Source organism: Pleurodeles waltl, chromosome 8 (genome assembly GCF_031143425.1).
Source record: "Pleurodeles waltl isolate 20211129_DDA chromosome 8, aPleWal1.hap1.20221129, whole genome shotgun sequence".
Taxonomy (NCBI): domain Eukaryota; kingdom Metazoa; phylum Chordata; class Amphibia; order Caudata; family Salamandridae; genus Pleurodeles; species Pleurodeles waltl.
In genome coordinates, this window is record NC_090447.1 from 622,765,931 (window position 1) to 622,784,993 (window position 19,063).

The 19,063-nt window shown below is 42.8% G+C and overlaps 1 protein-coding gene across 3 annotated transcripts in view; it reads left to right on the top strand.

Annotated features, from left to right (window-relative positions):
- Nucleotides 1-19,063, top strand: part of OFD1 (OFD1 centriole and centriolar satellite protein) — a 486,789-nt gene that overhangs the window by 333,708 nt on the left and 134,018 nt on the right. For all 3 annotated transcript variants that reach the window (XM_069204717.1, XM_069204715.1, XM_069204716.1), the window contains exon 19: nucleotides 5,152-5,271. In XM_069204717.1, coding sequence (XP_069060818.1) covers nucleotides 5,152-5,271 — 120 coding nt within the window. The remainder of the gene's footprint in view (nucleotides 1-5,151; nucleotides 5,272-19,063) is intronic.

A 19,063-nucleotide genomic window follows, 5' to 3' on the forward strand; every position in this document is an offset into this window, starting at 1 on the left:
TTGGCAAAGGGGTGCCGAACACAGGAAGAGTATCTAGGCGGACATGAAGGGCGTATAGATCAGAGTAAAAAGAGTAATCCCTCTCCACACCGTGTTGGATCCTCCAAAGATCCTCAAACCCCCAACTGGTCACCCAGTCCTGAAAACTTCACAGTCCTATGTGCTGGCGCTCCTGGGAGCGGTGAGGTAGAGCGATCAACGGTAGTGTCTGCCACACAGTTAAAGTCCCGCCCAATAATCAGATCCTCCCCAAGGAGAAAATCCAGCTGATACTATAGGTGGGTCAAAAATGGTAGTTGGTCCTGGTTTGGGGCATGCACACATCCAAGAGTCAAAGGTTTACCATCTAGCCTCCCTTCCACTAAAACATATCTACCATCTCTGTCCACTCTTACCTACGCAGGCTTGCAAAGGGATGCCCGCATAAACCCAGATCAAGGTGTCTCGAGCATAGGCAGAGTACCCTGTGGTGTCCACTTGTTCTCTCCAATACCTGTGCATTCTCTGCGCTTCAAAAGTGGTAAGATTTGTCTCCTTGAAAAGAGCTAATGCACCACCCTGTGCTTCAGAAATGTATGTATCTTGTGCCGTTGAGCTGCTGTCCCAACAACTCTAATGTTCCAGGTCTACAGTTTGATCCCAGTGCGCATCATGGCCATACTCATGCTGTGAAAGCTTAGTCAATACCCCCCACCCCACACCTCCTCCTCCTCCCACTGTACACATTGTATTTCTTGGGAAATTACCACACTAACTCTGGAACCCAGATGACAGGTAAATAAATCCCCAACTCCTCAACCCTAGAGCAGCATGGCAATGGCCAGCCACTCAAACGTAGATATTATGAAAAACGTATGTATCATGAAACCGTTATCCACTGGTCAGTGGATATGAGCGTGTGTGGAGGGGAGTAACCTTCACAAGCAGTGTGTGCCAACATCTACTCTGACTCAACAAATTGTCATCTCGCCAGCCGCAGAGCAGGGGGAACAAAATTAAACCCCCCACACACACATCCATTGGCTACCACTCCAGTTACCAGTATCAATGAAAGGTCAGGACTCCTCTCGCAAATAACCGAAGTAATAATACAGGGGCATTAGGGTAATTCAGCCCCAAGCCGGGAGGTTCTCCTCCCAGTCACATGGTAGTCATACATTTCCAGTAGGGCTTAAGCATCATGCACTCTACCACCCACCATCCCCCTCCTGCATTTCTGCCTTACCAATATGTGATTTGAAACTCAAAGTCTTCTGCTGTCTGCGAAGTAACTTGAGGTATAGTCTGTTTACTGACAGCAGTGTCATCGGAGATGAAGTCCACAGACTGTCCATCCAAGTGGATCCCTTCATCCGAGCCTGCATTCTTTTTGGGGGTAAGGTCATTTGACACCAGCAGCGCAGCCGCTTTGCCCCTACCTACCTTGGCCTTCTTCATACCTTGAACCACATCCCACTCTGGTCTGATCTCGACGTCCCCTCTGCAGCCGCTATCTCAGGGGGATTCACCTCTCCACTGCACCTTCATTCGTGCCCTCCGCCTGATACTTGTCCAGCCATTCCAGGTAATTATAATAAAGGAGGCAACAGGGAGTTTATTGGTCCAGTGTACACTCTCCCAAATATGACTAGTGAAAAATTACAAAGTACACTGTTCCAGAAATGAAAAAGTAGAAAGAACACACACAGGGCTGTGGATAGTCAGGAGCTTTAGGAGAGCCCTCACACACCCAATAGGATGTCAAGCTTCATCACTGGGCAAGCTCCTCGTCAGACCGGCGCTGCAATGTCTGACGGGCCACTCCTTATAAAGGTGGTGGTACTTAACCTCCTAGAAGGAAGTCCTTTTAGCCTGCATTGCCGCAATATAGTCCAGATACATTGTCACGGCTGCATTATCTGTTCGGAAGGGGCTGCCCATAGGTGCACTTGGGAGCAAGGTGCCACGATCCCAGTAGTGCAACAGCCTGGCCTCCGCAACTGGCCCAGAGCCGGGGGCCTTGCAGGAACTCTGTGCGCGCGGTTGAGGGCAAAAAAATTGAAAAGTTCAGCAGGGGCCACTTTCCAAGTATGCAATCATGTCTCTACTCTCTGCTCCCTCGGGCAGCCCCATAATCCGCAAATTGTTGCACTGATTGCAGCCCTCAGTGTCTTGTTCTCACTCACCAGGATTATCACCCGCTCTGTAAGATCTCCCATTTGTTGCAGCAGGGACTGTTGTGCCGGTCGTAGCTCGCAAACTGTCACCTCCATCTCCTTGACCTTGTCTGCAAGCTTAGAATGCTCTGCCTGAAGAAGGCCCAACTCTGCTGACACACTGCTTATTTGCATCTGTAGAGTGTCTTTGGAGTCAACAATGGCAGTCATAATTTTGTCCAGAGCCTGTTGTAGGGTAGAGGACACCTGCTCCACACCACTGCCAATTGGTAATCGCTCTGTTGCGAGTGTCCCTGCAAACCAGTTGTTGAACCAGTGTCTCTCACCATAGATTTCCCCATCGCTGAACCAAACGACTACGTCTTTTCAGGGTAGTCATTCTTCAGGGCCCTCCCCAAGAGTTTGAGGCTGACCTTCAAATCCGGTGGACGCCACTCACCATAGATCACAGCTAGTCAGTCCGCTGGTGTCAGCACCTCCCCTTAAATGCCAGTTGGGACCAGTCTTGTAGCAGCTACAGTGGGCAATAGTCCCCACTCACCTAATCTTTGCTGGTTGCTAGTCCATGTCCGAGGGCCCACCATGAGGCCTTGTCAGGGTGCCTCCAGTGCCTACGGTTGTAAGAACAGGCAGCATCACACATGTTCACCTCGCCTCATCAGAACCTGCTCATCCTCCAGGTTGCAGGCCTCCCAGCCTCTGGCTGGCCCCCCACAGCTGCTTCGCACTCCAAGAATAAATTGCCGATATATGACCTGCCCCTTCTATGATATAGGGATGGGAGCCACATGTCTCCCCAGGCTGGTCCTCGCCTAGGCCAGTCTGCCGGGCCCCCCGAGGCCACCCATTTGATGCATCCTGGCCTACCTCAAGGCTGCAGGTCCCACACCCATTGCTGCTGATCCAAGCTGCGCCTCAGCCCTGCTACATCTCTGGGTCGCAGCAGTCCAAAAGAGCTGTACTTGAGAGCTGGTGGAGGAGGATTAGATTGGAGATATAGCAGGATCTGAGTGGAGCGAGTCTCACACTTCCCTCTGCCCTCGTAGTAGATGCTAATGTCTGTCGAAACCAAGATTGGGATCTTTTTGTTAGTGGTGGGTAAGCCAACAAATTAACTCTTAAAGCTATGCCTAACCTGAGCCAAGAGTCTGGCTTGACTCTAGGAGTCCACACAAGAGGAGCCATAAACTTTTTTGGCATGTAAATCATGCACTAACCATCAAAATAATAGTCTTCTCAAAATCGAAAAAAGTGCATTTCTTTAACATGCTGAAGCCTTTCACCTTATTACATTGGATTATTTTGCTGCATTAGGAAGTACTGATTATAAGTGAGAGCTCTTAAAAATGACCTTAGAAACATTCATGCCGCTCCGCCCTGATGACTATGGGTCTGATTTAGAGTTTGGCAGATGGATTTCTCCATCACAAACATGATGGATATCCCGTCCGCCATATTCCGATTCCGATAGGATATCATGGGATAGTAATACTGCAATCAGAATATTTGTCACGCTTGTGACAGAGTAACCCAATCTGCCAAACTCTAAATCAGGCCCTATGCTATTAGCGAACTGAGGCATTTCAGTTGTTATGTGTATCCTCTGTGCGCTTAGGTTCTTACTATAGATAGATCAACATTATAGTAAATTAATCAAAACAGTAGAGGTTTTTGTTCAGCACTCATCCTGAACTCAGTATTTGAAGGTGCTGTCATGTGATAATGAGGATGTGTATATCTTTCTCACATCAAGGGTTAATGCTTTATCTTTCATTGATGGCATATGTGGTGAGAGGCAGAACCCACAATTTTGACAGTTTTGCATAATGCAAACCTGGCCCAAGAACCAGGGGCGTAGCTTGGTCAGTATGATTAAGGGGTTGTTGGCTTCAGATTTCCTGGCAATCACCCTGGCACATATTGTTAAGATACATTATACGACAATCAAGGTGCACAGGAGGGACTTATGAGGCAGTAGAAAGGGAGAGGAATGCAGACTTGCAGGTGTACTAAGTGAGAGAAAGCACATCATTATTTCGTGAAATAACAATTTTTTAAGTCTTTCTAAACAGAGAAATGGAGAGAGTGTGTGTTCATTTTTGTCTGAGTGTGTAAAAACTCTTGACTCCCGACTGAAAGCACCCAACTATTTATAATAAAATACATTTATTAGTGGGGGGTGTAACACCCTATACACTCCCCCCGAAGGATACGCCCCTGCCAATGACATAATAAGAGCGCATCACAACAGACTCAGACTACCTTCCATTTATTTCGGCCCAGAGAAATAAAGGTGAGTAATGGAATGTTGAGGCCAGGCCTGATCCGAACCTGGTCCCCCATGTTCTAGGGTTAGCAGCTCTTACCACATCTCATTCCATGAAAGCTAGACTCGATTTGGGTTTAAGGTTCTCAGGGTACTTGAGCCAGAGCCAGCCATCTGGTTGCAACTTTAAGTGATTTCGACCACTAATTTTTGCCCATTTATCTGTTTATATTTCGATTCTGGCATTTGCTTTCATGTGAGCGAAATACAAAGGAGTCTTCTATTGGAACCACATAAAAAACTGCTGACTGTATTTTCTTTTTTCTGTGTCATTCAATGTGAGAAAGCAAAAACGTATTAGGGACAAGCCATATGCCACTACGTTTGCACAAACATTTTTGTAATTGCTCATTTTCAGAAAAAAATCGGAACTTTTTTTTTTTATATATCTTTGTCTACAGTCCGAATAAATCCTGCCTGGATGCCGATGTAGTCCTTAGCACCTGTTACGTAAGCATTTTTTCATGCCATCCTGGGAGCCTGAAAATGTTGAAAGCGTTCCATCTGGACTGTCCACTGTTTGCTTCTAGCGAGTCTCTCAGGAAGGGATTTCTTAATTAATTTCATTTCTGAAGCTTGCTTATTCAGAGGTCGCCCATTCCCACACTGCGCGGCCATCTCTATTGTAATTGGAGACTAACGAGGCTTTTGTTCCCGCTTCGCCCCCAGCTGAAGAGGCCATCCCGGAGCAGCTCGCGAGCGACGCGTCACATCCATCTGTGAAGAGCGACAATGGAAGGCCTGTCACCGCCACCTTGCCAGCCACCGGCACTTCACAGCAGGAATCAAGTGAGTTCACCTCATAGAAACCAAGCCCGAATGCCCCCGCCACAAGGCAGATGTTTGCGGGTGCTCAGTTTGATGGCCAAAGAGTTCATCAGTGTCGAATTCTGTGTTGAAAAAAGCTTGGGGCAGTTTGCATTGCACGAAATTTGAATGATTGTGTCTAAGACCATGTGCTCTTGTATTATGTTGTGTGTGTTGAAATGTAACATTTTCTTTCCCGAAGAACGGCTCATTCGTCTGAAGAGTGGGAGGGAGCCTTAAAATAGTTACTGCCGCCACTTTTAATGCTTCTTTTTTGACTAGTCATATGTTTGAATTTACATCGACTATTTTTATTTTGTCTAATCGTGCATTGCTTCGTCTGTTTTGATCGGAGTTGCTTTACTCCTTAGCATCTTTTCAGCATAATAATGGAAATGCCTTTCTATTGTCATCCGGCCACAGTTGTTTGCACGTAAAATATAGAGATACAACGATGTGGAGATACCTCGAGTGGACACCCCCCTAGGGTGACCACCTGGCATTGATGCAAGTTCTGGACAGGACTGTACAAAATTCAGGACAAAGGGTCAAAATTCAGGACAAAAATTCAGGACAAAGGGTCAAAATTCAGGACAAAAATTCAAGAACAAATGTCAGTTTTACAGACACACGCAAGAGAGGCCATGCCTCACTATGCTGTCAGTGGATTTATTTACTCTTTTTTAGCATAGAACTATTTATTCACTGGGGTCTTTTTGTGATTGCCTCCTGGTATGCTACATTCAGGTGTCACATTACGTCCTTGTTCAGTACTAAATTAATGCCCTTCAGTACTGTGTCAAGGACATCACCCCTATCAAAATCTACCCAATCTTTCTTGAAGAGAAAGTAACAGCACATTTTTGATTATGTTTCTGAACATTTTAAAACCCCTGGCAAATAGTTTGGGAAACATCATAGTAATTAACCTTATGCTAGTTTAAACAAATTGAACAAAAGCATCTGGCGTAGCTTAACCGCCCATTGACTTTCAACCTAAAAAAAAATTAAAGAGGCAGGGCAGATGGTGTGGGCGACAGTCTTACACCTAATGTCAGGATGTGAGGTACCCACAACTTGTCTGTAGTCTTACAGCACTAGAGTGTATGTCTGAGACTCTACATTTATCTCACATGAGTCTACTCTGCACTCTGACATTGCACCACTCTGCATTACTGCACTCCCTGCCACTCTATTGTATGCCACACTACTCCACTGCACTCTATGCTACTCTACCCCATGCCACTGCACTCTGCACTCTAAACAACTGTACTGTGCGCCACTGCCCTCTACTCTGCACCACTTTACTCTACACCACTGCTCTCTGTGCCACTCTGCTCCACTCTACATCACTGCACTGACACTCTGCTCTGCAACATTGCACTCTCCGCTACTGTACTGTACACCAATCTATTATGTACTACTGCATTCTTGCCACTGCACTGTAATCCACTCTACTCTGCATCACTCCACTCTACGCAACTGCACTCTACAGCACTATACTCTACACTGCACCACTCTACACTACGCCACTGCACTCTCTGCCACACAAGTCTTCTCTGCACTCTATGCCACTTCACCACTCTACACTACTGCACTCTATTGCATGCTACTCTACTCCATGGCACTCTATGCCACTCTACTCTGTCCCATTCCACTCCATGCACTGCTCTCTAAACCACTGCACTCTACACCAATGCACTCTAAACAACTGCACTGTACCCTGCAATACAGGGCTCTCTGCCACTACTCCTATGCTGCTCTACTCCACTCCACACCACTATGCCACTAACTTTTAGCCATGAACAGCAGCCACTCTGGCGTATAACATGGCTAAAACACATTGGCGAAGCCAATAACTCTTGTGTAGACTAGACCTATTGGCTTTGCCAATGTTTGTTAGTACTATGAAGTACTGAGGCCCCTGAAAGAACTGTGAATGTGTAAGTCCTTATTTTAAACATGCATTCGGTGCCTAGTCAGGGATAGTGACTGCTATATAAACACAATTACATCATATATAGGCTGCTACAAAATGCGCAAATACTTTTTGGTTAAATAAAAAAAATGCTTCTCACATACAGATTTGAATAATATACAGTTTATACTTAGTACTAACATTTTTTATAACACTCCATTAAAACCACACACTCCACAGATCACCTTGGAACACCATTGCAGTACCTCTCTAAAAGAAAATATCTTTGCCATCAGAAAGCTTCAAGGGACTCCTTTAGGTTAAAGTGGATGTAGGTTTTCAATCTCCTTTACATTTGCAGATTAACTTGTGGCTCACATTTGCATTTCTTTAGGGGAAGGAGACACCCTGGCAAGAAGGTCTGTTTCTGTTCTGTCTGCCCCCCCCCTCCCTCCTTCTGAGCACAGGAGACTCCCTGCCTTCCACTCCAGCTGGGGAAACTAATCTGCCCATAATTTGGTCCTGCCGTCCTCTGTCCTTTTGGTGAAAGGCTAAAATTACGGACAAATGCCGTCCGTTAACCCTTCCACCACGGACAGCAGGTCGAAATTACGGCAGTCCGTGAAATTTATGGACGGGTGGTCACCCTACACCCCCCTCGTTCCCTGTCGAGAAGGTAGAGTCATATGTTTCCAGCCTGCCGATTCAGCTTTGAATACAGGCCTCATATCAAAATGAGTATCAGCAGCAAAAGCCGGATAGACCGTCATAATTTAACAACACACTGAACTTGACTTGGAGTCGACCATTGGCAGTGCTTGAAATGGAAAAATAGAAGTGCCAGTACTTTCCAATGAAAAGGATTATGTTCTTCTTGAAGTGCAGGTACTCTCCCTCTCAAAATGAAAAAGTGCCGGTACTCCGTACCAGCCCACTTAAAGCACTGACCATTGGTGCATGCGATTGATCCTGAAACCGGTGATACTGCAGCAGCCCGGATTTCCACAACAATTGTGAATCCTGTTCAACAAAAGCATCTTTCATTCGATCCCAACTTTTACTAAAACTGTGATCCTTTCATATACTGCAGAAAATTAAGGGTATGCATGTACGTTCTACGCTTAACAAGGGATACCTCAAGTCACCTCCTATAATGCCTATTTTTACTTAACATATCCTTGTGAACAAGGGACCGAAACAGAATGAGTGAGCCAGAAGACCATGATCTTGACGAAGGGTAGAGGTGAGGAGGAGGATAATCCTTGGAACAATTACCAGATGGTATCACCACATGAATAATGGCTGTATTACTATGCAAACTGCTAGGTGACATGTCTGCTTACCATGCAGTCAGTGAGCAGCTCACCATCAAACGGTCTCTATGCATATAAGTTGAAAGGTCACTTCTTAATTGAAAATGTTAGTAGCAGTGAGGGAAGAGAGAGTATTTGCCATTGCACAATATTTCCTATTGCATAAAACTGTCATGAAACCTGTGAAAAACAATGATGCACGTCCATTAACAACAATGTATGTTACCGTTGAGGAAGCCTAATTACAAAGCTGCCCCTCAAAACCTAATTTACAGCTAGGCCATATGGACCCTAACGCTACAGTTGTATATACTGCTAGTAAGCATTTCTTCAACAACGGTTATGCTGGATGTTCTCCCCCAGATAAGTAGGACATGTACAGAGACATTACAAGATGGTGAGCAGCGACAGATGCAGCTATAAGCTGGCCTGTACCCAGCTCGCAAACTTTGTTCAGTTCATTCAACAGATTGTAGAGGGATACAATAAAAACATCGAATCCAACGCTTTCCAGGGGCTCGGTGTAAACGTGTAGATGAAAGGTTGGAAAAGGCCTCTGATGCAGGCTTTTGTACTTCATCGGTTTAAGGAAACTGACCCAACTGTCAGCTCAATATTGCTCATCATTTATGCAGGAACGCTTGATTTGTTGTGTCAGACATTTGTCCAGAAACAAAACTGTGTCTCTTAAACCTATCATTCCGTGCATCATACTTGTTTGGCCCAGATGCTGATGAGATTCTGAAACAAAGAAATTGATCCTTCCAAATACATAGGCCTCTGCAGAGACAACATAGGAATACCATTGTTTTCTCAGGACACAGAATTCTGCGCTAAGAACATCAGTACTTTTGTAGACAAAGCATGGTGTGCCTAAATATCAATTTATTCAACATTTGCAACTCAGTTGGACTCAGTTTAAAAATCCAATTTCAAAATAGGGTTATTGGAAATGATAATACAGTGACATGATTGTGTGCAGTGGTAAGGATGTGATTAGTAATACAACTCAGAACCTCACCATCACAAAAACGGATTGAAGGGTCTTGAAAAATACTGAAGTTCATCAGTCAATCAAAAGGGTCTGAGCCAGGCACTTAATGTCCATATTGGACCAGCCCCTACAAAGTCTTATCGACTGTGGATGGAGTAAGGACATTAATGTCTCAAAATTTCATAAAACCTGAAATTCCCCTTTCCGTTCCCCCAGAGCTGATGAAGTCTGGTCTTGTCAGTGATGGGCGATTATTAGATGTTCCACCATTTCAAGAAAACACTCTTTCGATATATTGGTCATGTCCAGATTAATCACTATGGGGCAGAAAGATATATTGACATCACTTGTTGTCATAATGGTCTGGAAGATGCCTTCTCACCATTTGTACAACTTTGTAAATAGGGCGAATACATAGACTTAGCATCAGGCCGAGCACAACATGGGCAGCATAACTTAGGCTTATTTATCGACTGCCATTGCTGGGTTATGTAGAAGTCAGAAGTTGTTTGATAGTGTTTAATATTGCATTTAGAGATTGAAGAGACCAAACGAAGAAAGTGGATGGAGTCTTAAAATAATTCCTTGTGTACTGATTTATTAAACTTCCTAGGCCATTGGTTTGACCACTCTGCGATGCCATTACCACATTATCCTGTAAGTTAAGTGTGGAACTCTGGTATCTTTGGGCATGTTGGATCTACTAACCGTTGATATTTGAGAACAGGCAGACAACAACTCACATTGAAGAGAGTGAAGTTACATTACAGGATGCTGCACAGAACAATTGTGAAGCCTTATTGGAGTTAACTCTTCTCTTAAATTATTTTTATTTTTGTCCAAGGACTTTTAACACAGTGAAGCCCTGACTAAAAGGATGCATGACATGTTTGAAACACAACATGTTGGTGGGTGTTTTAGCAATGCAGGGTCATGTGATGGAATTTCTGTTTTGTTAAGGAAGAACTACAAAAAGATCTAATGAACTCTATTATAGATTCTAGAATTGTTCTCTTGACGGAATTGTAGCAAGAAAAAGCTTTAGTCTGAGGACCCTCACAAAGAGCCTGTATTTGTTGCCTCTATCCAAGCAATAAGGCTAGTTAATGACTTGATTACCGAAGTCAAAATGTTAGGAAACTCAATACTCCAATAAACAGTTAGATGGCACCTAAAAAAAGAACATGAAACACCTAAAAAGGGCATATTCAGTTGACAGAGGCCTGAGACATCAAATTCAGAGAGAATGTCATCTACTTTCAAACAACCTCCAAAGAAGGTTCACATGAAAACCAAAGACAAAAGTTATTTTTCAGAAGATAAAATCCTGCTTCAGCCTACCTCAAAATCAGCATCTGAACCACCAACACCAAAGGCGAAAATACCTTAGGTACCTGACAAAGATAAATATTCAATGAGAATTTCATCATCATTACCATCAATGGTGATATAATTGACAAAAGTATAGTTAACTGGATTGTCGTCAATGAAGAACCATGAGACATTGCCAAAGAAAGTCATACAAGCCCAGTCCTTACAGTCAACAACATCGTCAACGGCGATTACAAGAACATCCACAATAGTGTTGATGGTGATCGCATGTACAAGGACAATAATGTTAATTTCATTGTCAAAACTTCATTTATTGCACCATCAATGGCGATCAACTTGTTGACCACCTCTCTTGTTGACTATTCTACTCTCAATGACAACACCGTTGTATATGAAGCAGTCTCCATCAATTTCATTGTCAGCTTCTCTTAAGCCTAACCAAGACATCAAATACCATATTAAACTCTGAGAGCGGTGCCCCAACCCTTTTGATACCCGTGCACATATCTCAGAGCAAAGGGTCTCCAAATCCTCCACAATACCTCTTTGATTCAGAAGTCTGAAGAAGATGAAATGTTTGGGCTGTATAGCCATACACAACTGAACATAAAATACCAAGACTCTGATGACAATGGCTAGGGAAAGCACTGAATACCAATATGAGAAAGAGTCAGAAGTCCCTGCATCCATAGTTTCTTTAAAAAAAAAATCACAAACATAAGGAAGAAGGAAGAATAATGAACATTTTTAGAAGAAAATGTTATGTTCGTCCTAGACCTACAGGATGCGTACTTTCATATGCTCGTCCATCCAAAACAAAAAAAATATCTCAGATTTGAATTAGTGGGCCGCCTATATCAATTCGAAGTTCCATTCAGCCTCAAATCAGACCCTAGAATTTTCACAGTGTGTGGTCCAAGTAATTGCACGTTTGAGAACACAAGAACATCAAGTTTTCTCCTACATCAATGGCTGGCTAGTCAAGGGAAGGTTTCTCAGGGTAGAAGAGAACTCTGTGAAGGCTCCTCTAAAACATTTTCAATAATTAGGGCTTACACTAAAGAAGGACTAATCAATGATATACCCCTCAAGAATATGCAATTCTTTGGAACAGTTTTGGACACAAACATAGGCAAAGCATTCCCATCCAAAGATCATTTAATTCGATTAACCAACTTAACATAGCAGCGCCTAAAAGCGAAGATGATTGCTGTGAGACTGTACAAACATCTATTAATGAGTTCATCTAATCTCAAATTGCTGCATGCATAAAATTCAGTCATTGCAGAGCAAAAATACAACTGTAGGATTAACCTTCCTTCAGAAGAAATCTTGCTTTGTGATGACAACAGATGCCTCCCAGGAAAGCCTCTACAGGATTTGGGAGTAAACAGTTTAAGGTCAGCAGACAAGGCACAACTTTACATGAACCTTCTAGAGATGAGAGCCAGTGCTCTAGGTTTGCAATCCTTCCTCAGAAGAATAAAAAGAAGCTCCATATTAATCTACATGTACATTACAACCTCTATGCACTATTTAAATGAGTAAGGTAGTACTTGGTCTCTTCCATATTGAAGGAGGCTCGCAGTTTATGGGATTGGGCCATCAAGCACCACATCTATTTAACAGCTGAGCAGAATAGACAATGCACTTGCAGCTTCCCTAAGCAGAGCCTACATTGAATGCCACAATGGGGAGTTACGGCAAACCCAGCTAAACAAGATCTTTTGACATTTGGACAGACTAAGGTTAGACCTGTTTGCGACCAATCAGAAAAGGCAATGCCAGCATTATGCCAGCAGGCATAGGCTACCAGGTTCTTGGAGGAATGTGTTTTTGGTTGGTCGCGAACCCTTGCTTATGCATTTCCCCCTCTTCCCCTGATCCCCAATTTTCTCATCAAGCTAAAGAGAGAGCCATGTTTGATAGTTGTGATTGGCTAATGAAGGCAATGGCACTATTGGTTCACAGAGCTTTTTCGCTGCACATACTGTGGCCACCTCTTCCAAACCTGCTTTATTGCAACAAGGGCCAGTTACTGCACCAGGAACCAAAAAAGGTTGTAACAGGGTTCATGAATATAATCAATTTTACTGCTTAGATAGTCCAAATGACTGCAGAGAAATTCTGGCTAAAGCCAGACCTAGGCCAACAAATAAATTCTACATATTCAAATGGAAACACTTCTGTATTTGGTGTAGCCACCTGAATTTTCACTAGAATTTGGCTGCTTCGCATCAGATCTTTACGTGCCTTCTGCAGTTATTGCATTCAGGCCTGAGCCATGCTTCCATAGGAGTGCACTTGGCTGCAATTTTATGCTAATCTGATCAGCTACTTATAGCGTTGATCCTCCCAGAAAAGGACAACCCTTATCAAAGCAGAGTATAGCACACTGAGTGTCTGGGGGCATAATAACTGTCAGAGTAAGGTGGGCCATCTTTCACAAATAAGAGTTTCAGCGCATTTGACAAGAAGTGTATCTACATTCGTTGCAATGGTTGCTGGAGTATTGATAGTGGAAATGTGCATGGAAGCTACCTGCAAAAATAAGCACACACATACGCAGCATTATTGCTTGGATTTTACAGCGCAGAGGGATGCTGGTCAGGCAAGTGGTTTTAAGCCATCTTTTTCAAATGAGGTGAGTCATCTTTTGAATTATTTACCCAGCATTTGCAGGCAATTCTATAATATAAAACCACTGCTTACTATTCTGATTGAATCATGAATCCATGAAAGATATAATTTTGGTGAAGACAAAAAAAGCTATTTATTTGTAAATGTAATCTCCAGACTTGGTGTCTTTCATAGATTCAGATGCATTTCCCCCACCCTTTCAACAGACTTGGGCTAACCTTACAAACCATTCTCACACTTGTATTGAGAATTCTGAACTAGGCTAGCTTTTCAGGGAGTGGTGTTCCATGAGCTAACTCCTCAATGTTTAGTCGTAGGTCCTTTCTACAATGATGTTGATAGGCTAATGATGTGAATATATTAAAGCTTTTCAGGCAATGTTTAACATTACATGTGCTCACTATGACTACTGCATAACTCCCAGACTAACGAGGGGGATGATTCAAGTATGTTTTTTTTTTATGAAAGATACCACATTCTTGAGAACTACAGTTACAGGTAAAATAACTTTTTTCTTATCACATATCTGCAGATATCTAAGAAACTGCTGGTGGGGAATCACAAATTATGCTTTATACATCTGGTGAACAAAAGGGAAGAATGTGCTCGCTTGTAGCAATGCAAAGAAAAAAAGTTGAGAAAGATGGTTCCAGACAAGTCAAAGAACATAATATATTAGTGTGTTTTGGTGTTTGACAATTTGTGATGTTTGACCAATTATTCAACTTGAAGTAGGGCTACCCAGTTTGCTCATAGGGCTTGGGTCAAATATGCAAAATGCATAAGGGACCCTCAGGAGCTTTAATTTAGAAAACAACTATACTAGATTTGGCCACAAAAATCAAACATGGCATGTATTGAATGTATCCATTACACAGTTCAATATACATTAACAAGAGCTTTAAGATATTTATTTCAAAACTTTATATTTATTTTAATATTTACATAGCCACTGAGAAAAAGTTTCTCCCTTTGGAAAACACAAAACAAAAATATTACACAAACATTAAGCAATCAGACAAAAATAAAAACTTTTGGGCAGTCATCAGTATCTTGTATAAACAAAGAACCTGCAGAACATTCATGCAGAGATAGTCCAGTCAGAAGAAATAGTCAATATTTTTTGTCAGAGTAATAATTTGCCAGGACCATCATCAGGGCAGAGGTGCTGACCACCATGGATTATTCTCAGTGCTATATAGCATAATTAAATCAATACCACCACCAGCTCTTGTCACTGTCATTGTACTACATACATGTTAAGGTATACATACAGTTGTGTTGCAAAACTATTTATATATTCAAATAATTAATAATCGAGAACCATGACCAATAACAGCCTGTGGAAAGTGCCACATTGTCATCGTAATTAAAACAATCATGTATTTCGTTATAACCTCCAATGTGTGCAATTTATCACCATTGTAGATACACCCAACATGTATTTTATTTTAAGTGGCAATTTAGTGCAACCTTTTTTTTAACATAAAATGAATACTAAACCTATCCAAAAATCGAACATAATTGAATCCTACACCGAGTTGTATATAAACCAATGCATGAAAAACAATGAGACACCATCAACACTTTAGTGACAGAAACAATGCAAATGGTCTGTGGTGTTTTATACCAGTTTTTCAGTAATTCAGGGAACCAAAGCTTCTTTTAGGCACACAAGGCCTTATTTCCACAACCATGCTATAATTGAATCCTACCCCATTCCATACTTTAAACAAATAGCAATGGTCAAGGCTCCCCAGTTTGAAATACTTACTGACTTCCATGGTGCACCAAAGTTCAGGACTAAAGCAGGTCAAATGGGGAGGGGGCTGTCGCAATAACTACAATGGAAAATTATAAGCATAGGTCATGCCACCAAAGTTGGATGGCCTGGCCTCACGTCTAATTGTATACCTTTGTCAGTCTTCTGCTGTTGACACCAAAAGTCATGTCTCAGACTAAGTACAAAGTTCTTGTTATAAAAATGATTCATATCTGTAGAGTACAAAGTTCTTGTTATAAAAATGATTCATATCTGTAGACCTGGGACTACATCATGATGGTCTTTACTGACGTGGTACTGAGAGCCTGTTTTATGTACTTGCCCTGCATAAATTGAATTAATTTAATCCTATTCTTCTCTGAGTTAGTGCTTTATTTTCAGATAGTTAAGTGGTAGAGCTCAAACAGTGAACAAGGTTTGCCTCATTCTGTTTCTGTCCTGGCTGCAGACTAAGAAGTGTAAAAAAGAAAAACTGAAGAGAGTATGCGGAAGCATGGCTAAGCACTCAATGGAGTAAGACGTGCTCTGCAGCTGCTCTTGCTCAGCCACCCCTGCACACATAATCATCCTTCGTAGATGCCACAAACACAGACGCAAGGGATGTGCTGCGCATGAAATAAGAAAGCAGGAATGGTGCAATGCATGCCGTGGTGCGCTATGAGTGGTGAAATTAATGATTGTGTCAAACTCTGAGCGAGTGAAACACATGTGACAGACATCCCTGGTCTGAAATTACACCAGAAGCAGATTGGTCTTGTTGAGACTAATGATGTGAAGTGTGTACATCCTGGAAACATGGTTTCATGTGGCCCAAACTGTTGGAAGATTGGAGCACATGGCTCCGGGGCACAGTGAAACCAGTGGGAGAAGGGCGGGTAACTAAGTTGCCCTGTAATAAGAGACATGGGTGATCTTGCATACTGGAGGTGTAATGGTCCTAACTGATTTTAGGGTCACTATTTTGTGTAGACCATGAGGTGAATAAGAAGCTCTGTGATCTGTAAGAGGCTACATTTGAACTCTGCAGGGCATGTGAACTCAGAACTGACGGCATATGCAAAAGTGAAGTCAAGGACAACCAAGTGTCCCCTGGTTACAAACCCCAGGACTTGAGTGGTGGAGCTGGAGAAAATGCAGAATGCATGTTGCATTCTATTGAAACAGCACTTGAGGGGCACGCTGAAACATTCCACACTATTCCACAGGCCACTTTATATAAAAAAACACACTCAAACACAAAGTTGACTCAGTCGCTATAGAGGTAAACCTGCTTTGCACAGATCACAAGAAGATAGCGAGAAGAGTGACCATCAATGAGTCCACCCTGCTGTGTGTCCAACTGTAGGAGAACTACAGGAACAAGTGCAAGATTGTCTTGATGATACTGCGTTGAAGGGGCAAGGGCGTTCTGGGAACAAAATGTTTTCCTGGTGGTGGCCTCGAAAACATAAAGGGGCAAATTGCTGAAATATTTTTTGAACTGTGGTTGAAGGAAAACGTATATGAAGAGATACTACAGCAGCTCTTGGCCTGATAGTGGAAAGAATGAAGTGTACCATGGTGGCTGCCGGTGCCTCGTGCACCTTCTAGACCCATGGAGACCAAGGTCCTGAAATTCTAGGACTGCGTTCACATTCTGCAGGTGGTGTGGGTTCATGAAAAAGCATAAGACACATTTGTCCGGATTATACAACTGAGTTTCAATGTCAGAGGCATGCCTTCTTGCATGTTTTTTTGCAGTTTTTTATAGCACAAACTCAGTGGTATTGGAGCGCTTTATATGAGCACCAGTTACATACAAAAGGACACATTCATTTTTTTTTGTGTCTTTTAGTCACAGGGAAATTAAGTGATTTGCCCAGAATCAAAGGATGTTCAACACCTAAAATAGAACCAGGTCCCCCAGTTCCAAAGTCAGCAGCTCTAGCCATTACTCAACATCTGCTCCACAATGTTAAACAAGAGCTGCGTAAACAATACATTAAATATACCTTATAGGATACAGCAAAGCTCAAGCTTAGTATAGAGGGGGTGTCATGTTTTTTGCCATGTCAGGCAAAGACTAGACTTGGATTGAATATGCTGGTGTGCCAAGGGCTGATTGCCTGTAACAGACACAAAGGGGACACAGGTTCCAGCGCACACATCAAAGGAGAAGGAGGGACCTACACAGACACCAAATGTCTTAGCAAACAAGTAAGGAAAAGGAGAAAGTGGTAGCTGAGGTTCCTACCTACAGGGATTTAGGAAATGCACTTCAGACACAGATCACAAGAATACTACTAAAGAAAACGACTAAAATGAGGTCCCCATATAAGACGCCTGGGAGGGGAGACCTGTGGTAACGCCTGGGAGGTGAGACCTGTGGTATGACAGCAGAGCACATAACTTGATGCAGATATGAATGGAGTGTCTCTGTTCTAGCTGGGGTGGATGACCCCACTCACTTACTGGAAGGCCACCAGTTAGAAGATTGGTACGTCAAGAGAAAAAGGGGTAGCTTAAAAGGTACACTGTGGGATGCTCAGCTACAGAAGGCGTGCCTGTGGGTGTCAGGAAAAGCATTCTACTACGAGTATTCATCTTCTGACACACTCGCCACAGCCATTTTTTTCATCCAGCTGGAAATAAGAGTTGCATAGTTTTGGGGTTCTTAAAGTCTTAAGCCTAGAGGGAGGAAGATGCAACATCCAGGGGGCATAACATGGAACACTGATATCTGTCTAGGACCATGTGTGGTATACTGATTATAGGCAGCAGACGTGCCAGGATTATGTATACAGTGACTGCTACATTAAGGGATGCAAGAAAAAGTAAGTCTGAATCCTTACTCATCATTACAAGGTGGTAGTGCTTGTGCCTTCCAGAGGAACCCAAATGACAAGTGTTAACGTATATAATTCTATAATGTGAAAGGTAAGAGGATTAGGGACTCCATCCAAGCACCATCACTTATTTGAAGTGTAGGATAATACACATTGCATGCCTCCAAGAGCGTGGCGGTGGAAAAATTATGCCAGAAACGGCAGGGACAGCTAATGGGCACCACTTTTTTAGGATACTTATGTGGGGCACTAATAAGAATTTCACCTGGTGTTCCATGGCATACAATGTACTCAAGGATGGGCAAGGCAGATTCATTGTATTAGAAAGTACAATTGTAGGGGAAGATATGTCATAGCAAGCCTATATGCCCTCAGTACTAATCATGCTCAGTTTTAGATCTACTTGATGAAAACCTGGTTAGAAGATATGAAGCAACAAGAGTGTCGGGAGGAGATTATACTATGGTAGTATATATTTATGATGATAGATCAAGTCCGCCACTACTTGGAGCCACCTGCAGGAATGCACCACAAAAATGTAATATGTGAGACAGCAGCAGTTTCATGGTACTTGGAAGGAGAAGTATCCAGAAAAGAGAGAGCATTCTTTCTATTCCCTGGTTCATAGGAAAAACACAAGGTTAGACTTGCTTTTGGTTAAAAAGGGGAGGATGATGGTGGTGACCTCAAGCGATTCTGTGCGTCACACCAAGTCACAACACAATCTATTGCAATTGCAGATAGAAGGCGTTCAGTCACGTATGACACATTGAGTTTGTGCTATAAAAATCTGCAAAAGAAACATGAACGAAGGCATGCCTCTGACATTGAAACTCAGTTGTATAATAACTTCATACCCTCTTGTAGGTTGGTCTTGGCGCTGGCAGGGTCCTTGGTGAGGGAGAGTATAAGTTGGGTGTCGTCGGCGTAGGAGGTGATGATGATGTCTTGCTTGCGTACGATGTTGGC